Source organism: Capricornis sumatraensis, chromosome 22 (genome assembly GCF_032405125.1).
Source record: "Capricornis sumatraensis isolate serow.1 chromosome 22, serow.2, whole genome shotgun sequence".
In the NCBI taxonomy this organism is placed as follows: domain Eukaryota; kingdom Metazoa; phylum Chordata; class Mammalia; order Artiodactyla; family Bovidae; genus Capricornis; species Capricornis sumatraensis.
Genome location: NC_091090.1, coordinates 16,840,980 through 16,857,951, shown reverse-complemented (window position 1 = coordinate 16,857,951; position 16,972 = coordinate 16,840,980). Strand labels below are relative to the sequence as shown.

The 16,972-nt window shown below is 39.7% G+C and overlaps 1 protein-coding gene and 1 non-coding gene across 3 annotated transcripts in view; both read right to left on the bottom strand.

The window, feature by feature from the left end:
* Positions 1-16,972, bottom strand: part of ZFAND3 (zinc finger AN1-type containing 3) — a 318,501-nt gene that overhangs the window by 71,125 nt on the left and 230,404 nt on the right. For both annotated transcript variants that reach the window (XM_068994348.1, XM_068994349.1), the window contains exon 3: positions 8,736-8,918. In XM_068994348.1, the coding sequence (XP_068850449.1) occupies positions 8,736-8,918 (183 nt within the window). The remainder of the gene's footprint in view (positions 1-8,735; positions 8,919-16,972) is intronic.
* TRNAC-GCA (transfer RNA cysteine (anticodon GCA)) lies at positions 9,392-9,463 on the bottom strand. The gene has a single exon. It is a non-coding gene; the product is annotated as a tRNA-Cys (tRNA).

The window sequence follows — 16,972 nt, the reverse complement described above, 5'->3', positions numbered from 1 at the left end:
CATTGTAAGGCTCCCAAACAGGTCACGAGTAGGGATGTCCAGGCCTTTTAAGAGAATAACAGAAAACCTAATTTATAGGAGAAACAGAGAAAAATGTCTTCTAAAAAATCTTTTAAGTCCAATCTTGTGAGACTCTCACTGGAGGTGGACCGGTCAGCTGCCCATCTTGTTAAGGCTGTCAGGGCAGATGCACTGTAAGTCAAGATAAGACAGTGAAAGTGACTGTCAAGTACAGTGAAGACCCAGGTGAGAGCAGACAGCCTGATCCATTAACACCTTCAACTGTGACCCACCTAGGAGAAGAACAGTGGAGGCAGAGGCAGCAGGGGGTTGCGGACATTAACAGTATCCTCCAGAGAGCAGAACTTCCTACCATGCAACCACCCTGATGGCTTTAACAACTACCTCCAGTGTTCGACCCACAACCTGACATTATCTTCTCTTTCTTCAAAACTTGGCTCAAGAAACAAAGCACAAACCACAATTCAGCACCTCAATGGAAAACCTGGAAATTGGCAGAAAAATCATTAGGTAGTAGCAAAAGCATTAAGAAATATATGCGATTTCAGTCTTTTTAAGTGTGCAACACTGTCCTCTGTAGTCCTTTATACTACAAATCATCACACAGAGAGGCAGCTACTCGGTGGCAGCTGGCAAGCCAGGCTGCTCTGGGATCTTGGGCGAGAGATACAGAATCATCCAGGGCCTCCATTTCCACATCTGCAAAATAGGTACGGTCACAGTACCCACCTTACAGGGTACTATGAACAGGAGGCAGGTTAATACAAACAAGTATCTGGAACAGTGCCTAATACTTGTAAGTGCTCTGGTGATACCTGTCACCACTTTCATAGCGTTTAAATATTATGCCGAGTCCTTCTGGTCACTGTTAGCATTTTGTTTACACTGTGTTTTGAAAATGTTCCTAATGGCTAAAGGTCCGTGGAATCTTCTGCAGACACACATAAGATGGGATAGGAAGAGACGCGTGTGCTCAGACAAAAAATATCACTTGGAGCTTTTGGACACCTGTTTTATTTGACCTTCAGTCAAGGAGTTTTAACAAATTCTTTTAGATAAAAATCTGCCCTGTTCCCTGCTTTATACACTCTTAACCAATAATTCTTATCTTACCTGCAGTCTTTTTAAAACTGTATTAATGTACCCAGACTCTTGCCACCTGTCATATTCATTTAACAGTGAGAAGCAAAAAGCAGATGTAAACAATACTCATTCTCTTGATTATTAGCAAAGAAGACACAGCACTTCTGGTCCTACACAGTAACAACAGAGCCATAACTACTGTAGAGCTCACAAACTAGGCTGTACTTGGATCTGGAATTCCAAACCCATTTGCCAACACCTCCCACACCTTACTTCTCCATAACTCTGTGGGTAAGCTAAGGGTCAACAGATGGAATTCTGATCTCTTAAGAATACTAAAAGATTAATATACGTAATCCCCTGATGCCTCTTCTTCCACCTAGGTACAACACAGTTGAAGAACTATGCAAGATGTCAATGGATTAGGCTGTCTACTCTCACCTGAGTCCTCACTGTACTTGGCAATCATTTTAATTATCTCCTGTTGACTTACAAATGCATCTGCCCTGAGAGATTTAACAAATCTTTCTTTTCTTATTCCCATAGCCCCCATCCACAAACCAGGACTACATCTCCTCACTCTAGCATAGTTTTCAACCTAGGTGAAATGGTAAGACCCATGTGTGAAAGCTTTTGCAAATGACATGCTTCTTAACCACTATTTCTGCTGCGGCTGCTGCTAAGTCACTTCAGTCGTGTCCGACTCTCTGCGACCCCATAAATGGCAGCCCACCAGGCTCCCCCGCCCCTGGGATTCTCCAGGCAAGAACACTGGAGTGGGCTGCCATTTCCTTCTCCAATGCATGAAAGTGAAAAGTGAAAGTGAAGTCGCTCAGTCATGTCCGACTCTTCGCGACCCCATGGACTGCAGCCCACCAGGCTCCTCCATCCATGGGATTTTCCAGGCAACAGTACTGGAGTGGGGTGCCATTGCCTTCTCCAACTATTTCTGCTACTGCCTCCCTTTTACTCTAAAATTCTTATGCACCTGTCTAGGAGAACAAGTCAGAATTTCAAGAAGAGGCATATATATTTGAAACAGTGACCTCCTGGTGGACATAGATGTTAATCTTACTCATTTCAATACCCAGCACTTAACCAAGTGTCATTTAGCAAAGACCGCTAAATGAAACCACTGAAATAGTTTATTAAAGAGTTTATTAGATAACCAATCATACCATCACCAAACTGAATATTTCTTGTCAATTTACAGCTTCCTGCAGCATTTTCACAATGTTGAGGCAATACGCTATGATTGTTGAAAGTGATAGGGACAGAATAGGATGCTTATACAGGTAGCTGTAGCGGTCCCAGTAGGGGACTACAGATAGAGAGGGAAACCTAGGGAGACTACTGTGAGTTAATGATCACTCAAGAAAGTTACCAGAAAGAACATCGTGGAAGAAAGCAGGCTTGCTTAACTATAAAGCTAAACATAAAAGAACGAGATATGCACCAGCTCATGAGGTAGAAGAAAAATGTTACAACTCCTATTGATCTGAGTAAGCATCATGATAATCCTAGTTTGACCTCACAGGGTCAGACACGCTTCTGCCCAATATGAAGGAGGAGCAAGTGATACAAGACTGACTCTACTCAAAGAAGGCAGTCTTTTCCTCCTCCCTCACTTTCCCTAGACTATATTATTGTAGCCCACTTAACCTTCGAGACAGAGCTCCCTCACCTGTCTGCCTGCATCTCTCTCACAGGCATCCTATTTTAATAAATCTACTTCTTGCCTATCACTTTGCCTCTTGCTGAATTCCTTCTGCACTGAGACACAAAGAACCTGAGCCTCAGTTAAGTCCAGATGACAAGTGAGTGATTCTAATTAAAAGACCGTGGGTTTAAATCCCAATTGGGGTTTTGGCTGGGTTCAAGTCCCGGCATGTGCATTCAAGTCCCAGTCTGAGGTGCACGGTTTCAAAGGCACAGGCTTTGAAAGTTTCACAGGCTCTGGAGCCACATCAGTGGGTTGGAGCATGAGCTACACAGGGAAGCAAGAGCTCTAAACTTCAGGTAGAAGTTACTTTAACTATTCTAATGCAACTGCCTCATCTGCAAAAACAGGGTTAATAAAAGCACCTACCTTATAGGGTACTGTGAGAATTATATGTAAAGAGCTTCGAAGATAGTCAAACACTTCATAAATATGAGTGAACATTTTCATTATTATTAATAAAGCCCATACCATATAATGAAATTTATTCCTTGGCTTTTATGACCTTGAAAGTGAAAGTTACTCAGTCATGTCCGACTCTTTCCGACCCCATGAACTATACAGTCCATGGAATTCTCCAGGACAGAATACTGGAGTTGATAGCTTGCCCACTATTATTCACCTCCTCTCCAACTTCTTCAATTGCTTACCCTGTTCTGGTTTCTGTCAATGTTCTAGCCTCACTGCTTTTCTTTCTCCCCACTCTCGGCAATCTCACTGAACTCGTAAGGCTCCACCTGTCATCTGCATGTGGATGAAGGAAACCTGGACTTCTCTCTCCTGAGCTCCAATTCAGACTGCCTAGCTGAACACTTAAGTCATCACTGTATCTCAGATTAGCAAATCTCCTTTCTCTAGGTCTGTGAAAGGCCAAGATTTATAATAATGAGCCCAGCAAGAACTGGAAAATGAGATTAGCTTCTGAGAGTTTCACTTAAACAGTAAAAGCAGTGATGTCTCCAGAAAGAGAATGGATCTGAAACTCGTTTTGGGTTGGCCAAAAGGTTCATTCGTGTTTTTCCATAACATCTGACAAAAAAAACTAAATGAACTTTTTGGCCAACCTGACAGAGCAACACATCTTTAATCAGACTTAAAGTATTTATGAATATCAAAAGAAAAAACGTGGCAGTCTACAGCAACCTAGAATGGCAAGTTATAGAAACACAGGAAAAGAATAAAATACTTAGGAATATATCTACCTAAAGAAACTAAAGACCTATATATAGAAAACTATAAAACACTGATGTCGAAATCAAAGAGGACACTAATAGATAGAGAAATATACCATGTTCATGGATCGGAAGAATCAATATAGTGAAAATGAGTATACTACCCAAAGCAATCTACAGGTTCAATGCAATCCCTATCAAGCTACCAGCGGTATTTTTCACAGAACTAGAACAAATAATTTCAAGATTTGTATGGAAATACAAAACACCTCAAATAGCCAAAGCAATCTTGAGAAAGAAGAATGGAACTGGAGGAATCTACTTGCCTGACTTCAGGCTCTACTACAAAGCCACAGTCATCAAGACAGTATGGTACTGGCACAAAGACAGAAATATAGATCAATGGAACAAAATAGAAAGCCAAGAAATAAATCCATGCACCTATGGACACCTTATCTTTGACAAAGGAGGCAAGAATATACAATTTAGTAAAGACGATCTCTTTAACAAGTGGTGCTAGGAAAACTGGTCAACCACTTGTAGAAGAATGAAACTAGATCACTTTCTAACACTACATACAAAAATAAACTCAAAATGGATTAAAGATCTAAATGTAAGACCAGAAACTATAAAACTCCTAGAGGAGAACATAGGCAAAACACTCTCAGACATAAATCACAGCAGGATCCTCTATGATTCACCTCCCAGAATTCCGGAAATGAAAGCAAAAATAAACAAATGGGATCTAATTAAAATTAAAAGCCTCTGCACAACAAAGGAAAATATAAGCAAGGTGAAAAGACAGCCTTCTGAATGGGAGAAAATAAAAGCAAATGAAGCAACTGACAAACAACTAATCTCAAAAACATACAAGCAACTTATGCAGCTCAATTCCAGAAAAATAAACGACCCAATCAAAAAATGGGCCAAAGAACTAAATAGACATTTCTCCAAGGAAGACATACGGATGGCTAACAAACACATGAAAAGATGCTCAACATCACTCATTATTAGAGAAATGCAAATCAAGACCACAATGAGGTACCACTTCACACCAGTCAGAATGGCTGCGATCCAAAAGTCTGTAAGCAATAAATGCTGGAGAGGGTGTGGAGAAAAGGGAACCCTCCTACACTGTTGGTGGGAATACAAACTAGTACAGCCACTATGGAGAACAGTGTGGAGATTCCTTAAAAAATTGCAAATAGAACTGCCTTATGACACAGCAATCCCATTGCTGGGCATAAACATCGAAGAAACCAGAATAGAAAGACACACATGTACCCCAATGTTCATCACAGCACTGTTTATAATAGCCAGGACATGGAAACAACCTAGATGTCCATCAGCAGATGAATGGATAAGAAAGCTGTGGTACATATACACAATGGAGTATTACTCAGCCATCAAAAAGAATACATTTGAATCAATTCTAATGAGATGGATGAAACTGGAGCCGATTATACAGAGTGAAGTAAGCCAGAAAGAAAAACACCAATACAGTATACTGACACACATATACGGAATTTAGAAAGATGGTAATGATGACCCTGTATGCGAGACAGCAAAAGAGACACAGATGTGTAGAGCGGACTTTTGGACTCTGAGGGAGAGGGTGGGATGATTTGGGAGAATGGCATTGAAACATGCATAATATCATGTAAGAAACGATTCGCCAGTCTATGTTTGATGCAGGATACAGGATGCTTGGGGCTGGTGCACGGGGATGGTCCAGAGAGATGATATGGGGTGGGAGGTGGGAGGGGGGTTTATGTTTGGGAACTCATGTACACCCGTGGTGGATTCATGTCAATGTATGGCAAAACCAATACAGTAAAGTAAATAAAGTAAAAATAAAAATTTTAAAAAATAAAAAAATAAAAAGAAACACAGGAAGTGTTATGTCCCAGGGGCTCACGAGCTCAGGGCAGGTCTAAGCCCAGGCACAGGAGGCGGAAAAGGGTATGAATATGGAATCTTGTGCTGAACACAAGACCTTCCTTGTATGTCCTTAGAGTCACCTGACAATTAGGCTCACTCAATGAAAATTTCACTTCATCTAACCCCACTTGCTCTGAGTCCATACTTTGCTATTTGTTATGTAAATTCTTTTTATGGATCTGCTTCCCAAACAGATCTGACTCCAGAGAAAATCTTTTAGTCATATAGTCACATGGATATATTGTTTTTATTTCCAATCCCTGTTACAAGGATTTTTCATGATGAATTAATCAAGTAACTTTTGGTTACCCTGTTAAGTTTCCACATAACCTTAATTACAGAGAAAAGAGCTGATCTTACCAACATGTTGTTGTTTGATCACTAAGTCATGTCTGACTCTTTGCGACTCCATGGACTGCAGCACGCCAGGCTTGCCAACATGAACATTTCTATTCTCTATGGCAGTTACATTTCACATTATGAATAAACTGATTAAAAGCATGAGTTCTGAAGACAAATGCCTAACTCTGGATCCTGTTCTGGATTCTACTAGTTTGTTTTCATGCCCAACTCTTTGGGACCCTCTGGACTGTCGCCCATCAGGCTCCTCTGTCCACAGAACTTTTCAGACAAGAGTACTGGAGTGGGTCACCATTTCCTCCTCCAGGGGTCTTCCCAACTCAGGGATCAAACCCATGTCTCCTGTGTCTCCTGCACTGCAGGCAGATTCTTTACCTGCTGAGACACTGGGACCCATGAGCAAATTACTTGATAATTTTGTGCTTGTTTCCTTATCTATAGAACAGGGATAATGAGTATTCACACCTCAATGAGCTGTCACGAGGAATAAAAGAGAAAATATACAAAACATATAGAACAACGTCTTGCACATAAAAAGTGCTCAATAAAAAAAAAGCTGTTGTTATCTCAGAGCACTTGGGCTGCTCAAGTTGTTTTGATCCTGGCCTGATCCTGATGTGTGAATCCAATCAAATGCTGCTCCATAAAATGAGATCCTGATCAGCTCCAACCTTGCCGTAGACAAGGAGTCCTTAACCTAAAGGTCATAGTGAGCTTTAGAAAAATTTTTACTCAAAACTGAGTATAAATGGATGGTGTGTATTTTTCTGAGACAAGGGGTCACAGCTTCTCAATAACCCCAAACAGATTTTAAAATATAAAACAAAGCCTACTGTCTTAATATCACTATCACTTTCATCTATTTTTCTCTTCTTATATAATTTCTACATCTTCTCCTAGGCCTCTTTCAACAGGTTACAACAATTTTAAAATTCTCTCTATGCAATATTATCTAGTATAATCCTTCCCTTTTTCAATACTGCCAGGTTACTTCTCAGAATAACTGTGGCAATATTACTTCCTTTGCTCAAAAACATGACTACTGTCTTAACATCCAAGTATCTTCACTGAGCACTCAAGCAACTATGGTATGGCATGGCTATAATCTGTCCAGCCTGTCCTCCATAAATGGCCCTAAGGGAGTGAGTCACTTGCCACTGCAGATTCCATGCAACTTTCCTCCATGTGTCTGTCTTCAAACCAGTAAACCAGTAAATCAACACCCTCCTTCAATAGTCCATGTCTTTAGCACATGGAAAAGGACCATTAAAATGGGTGCACACAACTGTGTACCGGGGTTTCTCAACTTTGGCATTACCAGCATGTCAGGCTGGATAATTCCTTGCTGTGGAGGGCTTTCAGACACAGTGTCAGAGGTTTACAGCACTGGGGGGATGGGGAGGAGCAAAACTGCTCCTGGCTGAGAACTGCTAATTTATTATAAGAAATACATTTAATTTCCTCTGATAAACAGTAAGTTCTTTGAGGATAGGGACTATGGCCTTTTTAATTTTTATATTCTCAATTTTACCTAGTATGATGGTTTATGATAGGTTTAGATAAATATCTGTTCTCTGCTGAAGTTAGAAGACAGAATATTCTAACCTACCATATTCCAAGGATTTCTAGATATTCTGTAAATATGAAACACCAAATTTCAACCTGTTAAGTAAAGCTTTTAAAAGGTAAAAATGGCTGTCATTAACATCGCTGTAATTTTCAACAAACTCTGTCCATTACAGTTGTGCTCTAAAGGAAATGGCTATAGCACTATAAAAAATAAGTGGGGGAAAAAAAACTTAAGTGGACAATGGACTTCCACATCGTATGTATGATAACAGTATTCTATCCCTAAGGACTTACAGAAGAGTAACAGAGATTACTTCCTCCTCCCTTCAAACATCCTATGTATACAGGATATAGTGTTATCTCAGTTAACTGCCTAGAAACACTCAAAGCCTATTTAGTGAGAAAGGCAAGGCTTCAATGGAAGGTTGCTAAATCAGGGTAAGTTCCCTAGACCAGTGGTTCCTCAATTCTTGCTGCATATTAAGAAGTCTCTGAAGAATTAAAAAGAACATATCATTGAGCCTCCCTCCAGACCAATTAAATTAGATTCAGGGAATGGTACTGAAGATTAAAATTGTTTTAAAAATCCCCAGTGGATTCTAATTTACAACCAAGGCTGAGAATTGCCCTAGACTGGTTCAAAATCTCATGTACCTTGACAGTTAACATAAAAGGCAGTCTTTTTAGAAAAGTTTAAGCTCAATGGAAGGCTGAAACTTACTCTCTACCTTGCTGACTTGGGCCTGTACATTAACACTCAATCTTGAATTAAAAGAGCTGCTAGCCTTTTCCTGGGAGAGGCATTACAAAGAAACTCATGACGATCCCTAGGCTGCCTTCTCTGCCACTTCACAGGTCTGGGCACTTACACTCCTCTGTACTTGGTGCAGTTACATTCAGTTCTGTCGGAAGCGGCTGCTGGCTGGGACTAAGAGCTGGCGCGGTTATCGAGGTATCATTGCTGTCACTGGTGGTCTCTTCGGAAAACAAGTCTGATTGGCTGTTACTTGTACTTGGAGTGGAATCATCGTCTGGCTGTTTCTTTTGAAAATCTGAAGAGAAAGAGTGAAAAGAACAAGTTTAAATAAGGAGTTCACAATTACCTTGGATATTAGAAAATAATCAAAGTGTAAAAATTAAAACTAATTTAAGTGATTAAAAAATGTAACTAAAATACTGATAAAAACCTTAGAAAATTGGTGGAGAGTCAATGAGTTAAAGATTCCCATGGTCCGTGTATTATTCAGATAAGAGGTGGACATACTGATTTTAATGTAAGACTCAGAAAAGCCAAATGCATGTTAAAATTTTAGGGGTAAACAAGGATAAAAGGAATAAACAAAAACTGTTCAAACCAATACTGGACAGATTAGAAGGTGAAAAACACCCGAGGAGAAAAGCAGGGTAAACAGAAAACAAATAATAATGTGCTAGGAGTAAGTTCAGATATACCACGCTTCTCCGTCCAGGGGATTTTCCAGGCAAGAGTGCTGGAGTGGGTTGCCATTTCCTTCTCCAGGGGATATTCCCAACCCAGGAATCGAACCCGGGTCTCCCGCATTGCAGGCAGACGCTTTAACCTCTGAGCCACCCGGGAAGCCCTACCACTAGTGGTAATAAATGTAAACAGGCTAAACTTAGCAGGTAAAATACAGAAAATTAAAACTAAATAAACAAAATCATGTTTGGAAAATTATGGCGTTTCCAAGAGACATACTAACAATATTAACATGAGAGAAAAATTTTAAAGTATATAAACAAAACACCAGTAAATACAACTGATTAAAAAGCCAATCATAGCTACAAGCACTGTAAGGAAACGTAAGCTCTGAAGAAAAAGCATTATGAGAGGTAAAGAAGATCATTATGTCACAGCAAAAAAACAAAATTACCACAAATATAAAACAACTCATTTAATCTCTATGTACCTAAAAACAAGGCCTCAAAATATGTAAAGCAAAAATAACTGGAAATCATCGGAATCTATGGGATTCAGTGATTGGAATTTATGGGAAACCAACAATTAAATGATGAATTATTTTCAAACACATGTGGAATATTTATAAAAACTGCCTAAAACCTGGATAAATTCTGACCACACATTATGTTATAAAGCAAGTCTCAACAGATAACAAAGAATTAGTAAGAAACAGGCATTATTAATTGACTAGAGAGTAATTAAGTTAAAAACTGGTAATAAAAATCTTATATATCTGCAAGTTTTTAAAATGCATTTTAAACTCAAGGGTCAAATGAGAAATTAGAAAATATGTATAATTAAATGATAATATAATTATTACTTATCAATATCCAGTGAAGACAAAGATGCAGATACATTATCTGTAAGTCATTCTATTAGTAGGTATATACCTCAGAGAAAATCAGCACACAAGTACAAGGATGTTGATTATATACTGTTTGTAATACTAACAAGTCAGAAGCAACCTAAATGTCCATAAATCATAATATATTCAAATAGTGGAATAAGGTACACAGTAAAAATCAATGACTATTGCCACAACATATTAACATAAATAAACCTCAAAATTATGTTGAACATAAAAGAAAGTCACTAAATAATATAGTAAGATTGTACTACATAAAGATTAAAAACTTGCAAAACAAACCATATATTCTTTAAGAATATGTATCTCTAAGTCATTAAAAAATTAACACAGTTCAGGACAGTGGTTACCTCTGAGATTGGCAGTGAACAGTGGGATGTGAAGTGAGAGCTATACAGAAATATTCAAAATTATAGGTAATGTCCACTGACAGAGAACAGATTAAAATGGTATATTCATTCATTTGATGAAATAATGTATGGCAGTTAAAATATTAATAAGTGAATAGAGCTGTAAGTACAACAGAAAATCTCAAAAACAATGCTGAGAGAGAAAAGCAAGCTACAGAAAGATATGTATGTCTAATGTCCTATGTGTGTTTTGCTCAGTCATTTACTCCGTGGAAGAAAAGTTATGACCAACCTAGACAGCACATTAAAAAGTCGAGACATTACTTTGCCAACAAAGGTCCATCTTGTCAAGGCTGTGGTTTTTCCAGTAGTCATGTATGGATGTGAGAGTTGGACTATAAAGAAAGCTGAGGGCCGAAGAATTGATGCTTTTGAACTGTGGTGTTGGAGAAGACTCTTGAGAGTCCCTTGGACTGCAAGGAGATCCAACCAGTTCATCCTAAAGGAGATCAGTCCTGAATATTCACTGGAAGGACTGATGCTGAAGCTGAAATTCCAATACTTTGGCCACCTGATGTGAAAAACTGACTCATCAGAAAAGACCTTGATGCTGGGAAAGATTGAAGGCAGGAGGAGAAGGGGACGGACAACAGAGGATAAGATGGTTGGATGGCGTCACCAACACAATGGACATGAATTTGAATAAACTCCAGGAGTGGTGATGAACAGGGAGACCTGGCGTGCTGCAGTCTATGGGGTCACAAAGAGTCGGACACGACTGAGCAACTGAACTGAACTGAATGCTCATCGAATCCAACTCGGTGGCTCCACAGACTGCAACCTACCAGGCTGCTCTGTCCATCAGTTCAGTTCAGTTCAGTTCAGTCGCTCAGTCATGTCCGCATAGAAGTCTCCAAACGGGAATACTGGAGTGGGTTGCCATTTCCTCCTCCAGGGGATTTTCCCAACTCAGAGATAGAAACTTGCACTGTGTTTTCCCAAAGCTTTTCTAATTTTCTGTTGTCACTGAAGTCTTTCCAGGGCATCTGAAACCTTAGATATGAACTGAACAAGGATCTTCAATTCTATCTGTAATTTTTTTTATATCTTAAAGCCAGTGGTATGTATGTGACTGCTTAAAGAATTATGTTTAGTCTCTGTATGCTTCCTTATTAAAAAATCTTATTCTAGACTATGAAGCGGGCTTCCCTGGTGGCTCAGACGGTCTACAGATAATACTGTTCTGTATCAATTCAGAGAAGGAACACAAGATCCTGTGCACTCCGCATCACCTTATCTTTTGAACCAGAGAAGCTGTTGTTATGCTCAATAATCTCATCAGAGTCACTATTCTGACATATTCTGAGCATAAGAATTGCTAGCATTTATGTTGCGTTTACCATGTACCAGGCACTGACCTAAATGTTTTATCTATTTAACTCATTTACTTTAATCCTCCGAACAACCCTACCAAGGGAGGTATAAATTACCACCACTTCATTGATGAAGAAACTGAGGTTTGGAAATTTTAGGTTAATTTGCTCCAATAGCTAGTAAGCAGTAGAATCAGGATTTAAACACACGTTTATCTGACATGAAAATTCATGGTCTTCAGTCTTAACCACAGGATGAAAAGGCCTCCATGTCAAACCCCCACCCATTTACAGAATCAAAGGTGAATGCAATGGATTTAGCCAAAGAATCACTAACCTGCTGTGCCCATCAGTGACTTAAAGCCTCTACTACTTCTGTGTATTTATTTCTCCTAGCCACTTTGTTACTCTTCAGTGTTTTGACACTTAATGGCTTATTATCCCAATGTTAGTTGTACAGCACTTTTAGAGAAAAAGGTACTAAGTAGAATAAAAATATTGCAGATAATGCTTTTTTTAATATCACGTCATCTCATTTGCTCTATGTCAATAATCACTGTGTCCCTCCTATAGCCACTTCTTTAGCACTTAATTGGAAATAAGACCCTAGAAGGATTGAAACTGAGTCATCATTGTACCTTTTAACAGAATCCCCAATGCCTCAAGACAGACACACACACAGAATCACTCACTGAGGCACGATAACTCTTTGAGGTTAAATCACACTGGTGTCCGAAGACAATTACCAGGTCCCACCTACACAATCTCCAGCCCATGTTTACCGTTTCTTGACGTCGAGGTGCTCCTCTTTAAATAAGTTTTCTTTTGTGAATCTGCAGCTGACATAATGTACTTTCTTTTAACCTGTCTTCTCACTGATGTCTTTTATGTACCACCACAGGACAATGGTGTGAAAAAAAAATCACAGGGCTAACAGTATTCTTCACAAACCAAATTGGCTGCAAACAATTGAACTAGTAGAAGCTTTATACACTCTCCATTTCAATTCAATAAAGAAATCAGAAATAACATAATTTTACAACCAGAATTAACTTTAAAGTTCCAGCTCGATCCTCTCACTTTACAGATAAAGAAAGCAAGAGCCAAGAAAGTTAATGCAACTCACCAGATGAATTGTAAGAGTTAATTGTAAGTTTTCTAACTCCCAGGCAAAAGTTAGCAGCTTATACGATACAAAAGCTTTAAGGCAGATCTAGAATCAAATTCGGACCTTGCATACGGCTAAGAGCAAATTGTTTACTCTTTGGAGGTCTTGTCTACAACGAAAGGAACAAGTTTTTTCTACCTCTCAGGATAGTGGGGATTAAACAAGATAATGTACATAAGGTATCTGAACATATTCAGTTCAGTTCAGTGGCTCAGTCATGTTCGACTCTTTGCAACCCCATGGACTGCAGCATGCCAGGCCTCCCTGTCCATCACCAACTCCTGGAGTTTACCCAAACTCATGTCCATCGAGTCGATGATGCCAGCCAACCATCTCATCCTCTATCATCCCAATCTCTTCCTGCCTTTAATCTTTCCCGGCATCAGGGCTTTTTCAAATGAGTCAGTTCTTCGCATCAGGTGGCCAAAGTACTGGAGTTTCAGCTTCAGCATCAGTCCTTCCAGTGAATATTCAGGACTGATCTCCTTTAGGATGAACTGGTTGGATCTCCTTGCAGTCCAAGGGACTCTCAAGAGTCTTCTCCAACACCACAGTTCAAAAGCATCAATTCTTCGGTGCTCAGCTTTCTTCACAGTCCAACTCTCACATCCATACATGAGTACTGGAAAAACCATAGCTTGACAAAATGGACTTTTGTCAGCAAAGTACTGTCTCTGCTTTTGAATATGCTATCTGGGTTGGTCATAACTTTCCTTCCAATGAGTGTTGTTTAATTTCATGGCTGCAGTCACCATCTGCAGTGATTTTGGAGCCCCCAAAAATAAAGTCTGACACTGTTTCCACTGTTTCCCCTCCATTTCCAATGAAGTGATGGGACCGGATGCCATGATCTCAGTTTCCTGAATTAATTTAAGCCAACTTTTTCACTCTCCTCTTTCACTTTCATCAAGAGGCTCTTTAGTTCTTCTTCACTTTCTGCCATAAGGGTGGTGTCATTTGTATACCTGAGGTGTTGATATTTCTCCCAGCAATCTTGATTCCAGCTTGTGCTTCTTCCAGCCTAGAGTTTCTCATGATGTACTCTGCATATAAGTTAAATAAGCAGGGTGATAATATACAGCCTTGATGCACTCCTTTTCCTATTTGCAACCAGTCTGTTGTTCCATGTCCAGTTCTAACTGCTGCTTCCTGACCTGCATACAGATTTCTCAAGAGGCAGGTCAGGTGGTCTGGTATTCCCATCTCTTTCAGAATTTTCCACAGTTGATTGTGACCCACACAGTCAAAGGCTTTGGCATCCTCAATAAAGTAGAAATAGATGTTTTTCTGGAACTCTCTTGCTTTTTCCATGATCCAGCGGATGTTGGCAATTTAATCTGTTTCCTCTGCCTTTACTAAAACCAGCCTGAACATCTGGAAGTTCACGGTTCACGTATTGCTGAAGCCTGACTTGGGGAATTTTGAGCATTACTTTACTAGCGTGTGAAAGTGAAAGTGAAGTCGCTCAGTTGTGTCCAACTCTGCAACCCCATGGACTGTAGCCCACCAGGCTCCTCTGTCCATGGGATTCTTCAGGCAAGAACACTGGAGTGGGTTGCCGTTTCCTTCTCCAGGGGATCTTCCCGACCCAGGGATCGAACCCAGATCTCCCGCATTGCAGGCAGACGCTTTTAACCTCTGAGCCAACAGGGATGAGTGCAACTGTGAGGTAGTTTGAGCATTCTTTGGCATTGCCTTTCTTTGGGATTGGAATGAAAACTGACCTTTTCCAGTCCTATGGCCACTGCTGAGTTTTCCAAATTTGCTGGCATATTGAGTGCAGCACTTTCACAGCATCATCTTTGAGGATCTGAAATAGCTCAACTGGAATTCCATCACCTCCACTAGCTTTGTCCATAGTGATGCTTCCTATGGTCCACTTGACATCACATTCCAGTATGTCTGGCTCTAGGTGAGTGATCTGCACTTGGGCACTCAAGAAATGATAGTCATTAAAAAGAAAAAAGTCTAAAAAGAAAAGAAAATGATAGTCTTTAGATAAAGAACCATATCTTCCTTTTAGCCCTGATGTTTGCATTATAGTTCTTAACCTCTTGTTCCTTTCTTTCTGTATCATTCAGCATCTAATTTATGACTAGAAACAGAAGTAAAAAAACAAAACTCCAGAAGTCTATTCCAAGGACAGAGGGAGCAGATATATATTCCATGTAAAAAGTAAACAACAAAAATAGGCAGACACTGCCTCCTGTTACTCTACTCTGGAATAGTCACTCCATTTGATCCAGAAACAGAAAAGACTTGTTACTTGCTGGTTTACAGTTCTCATATAAATGTGAAAACTAGAGCTCTCCAAGTTTATCCATCTTTTTGAGGGGGAAAAAAAAAGAATAATTATCTATTTTTGTAAATTGGTAGAGTTTATCCTATATACAAATGTATAAATTTGGCCTTGAATAAAGTTTCTCCAAAATAAACTGTTTGGAAAACCTAAGTTAAAACTTTTGAATTTTAAACAGATTGCTGCTGAAAAGGGAACAGAAGCCAAGATCTTGGCAGTTTATCTTATTATCAACTAAGGAGAAAAATAATTTCTCAACAAACGTACTCTTAGAACCTGAGGTATCCAGGAATGGGATGGTTCCATAAGCTAAAAAAACTGACCTAATGCCACCAGCTGAGCCAAAATGACCAGTGAAGAAGTCCCCGGGGCTGGTTACAAGCATACTCACTAGACATATTTTTTCCCGTGATTTTTCTGACAGGTCAGTCTTCTTAATGCAAAGTGCACCTCAAAAGACTGGGAGCACCAAGAAAGCACATTGTCCTTCCTGCTCTGCTGACATGCTCATTCACCTGGGCCGTCTCACTGGGACTACATTCTATCTAGTCATTACTCAAAACGTGTGTGTGTGTGTGTGTGTGTGTGTGTGTGTGTGTGTGTATATAATTTATCTCTTAGATGAAACTACACAGATTTGGCAAGATGATTAGCTCACTTAAACTCCCACCTGCTTCCAGATTATGATCATACCTACGTCTTTTTGAATGATGTGCCATTCTCTTCTCCAGGGGACCTCCCTGACTCAGGGACTGTACCCAGGTCTCCTACATTGCAAGCAGATTCTTTCCCATCTGAGCTACCAGGGAAGCCCTTCTTCAAGGCAGAGAACACATAAAAGTGATTTGGAAAGGATTTCGTTAAACTTTTTCTTTAAAAATTAATTATTTTTTAAAAAACGTTCCTTGGTAACCTTTTTCCTCTTCATAATATACCGATTAGTTTTCCTTTGTCACTTATAGATCTCTGTGATCACTGATAGGCACAAGTAATGTCCATTTATCATACAGAAACCAAGCCAGTTCATTTTTGTTCAGTTCAGTTGCTCCGTCATGTCCAATTCTTTGTGACCCCATGGACTGCAGCACACAAGGCCTCCCTGTCCATCACCAACTCCCAGAGCTCACTCAAACTCATGACCATTGAGTCAGTGATGCTATCCAAACACCTCATCCTCTGTCATCCCCTTCTCCTCCCACCTTCAATCTTGCCCAGCATCAGGCTCTTTTCAAATGAGCCAGTTCTTCGCATCAGGTGGCCAAGGTATTGGAGTTTCAGCTTCAGCATGAGTCCTTCTAATGAATATTCAGGACTGATTTCCTTTAGGACAGACTGATTGGACCTCCTTGCAGTCCAAGGGACTCTCAAGAGTCTTCTCCAACACCACAATTCAAAAGCATCAATTCTTCGGTGCTCACCTTTCTTTATAGTCCAACTCTCACATCCATACATGACCACTGGAAAAACCATAGCTTTGACTAGACGGACCATCTTTGACAAAGTAATGTCACTTTTGTTATACATTTGCAATCAGCAATTTTTCATACTGTAAGCAAGATTTCATCAAACTT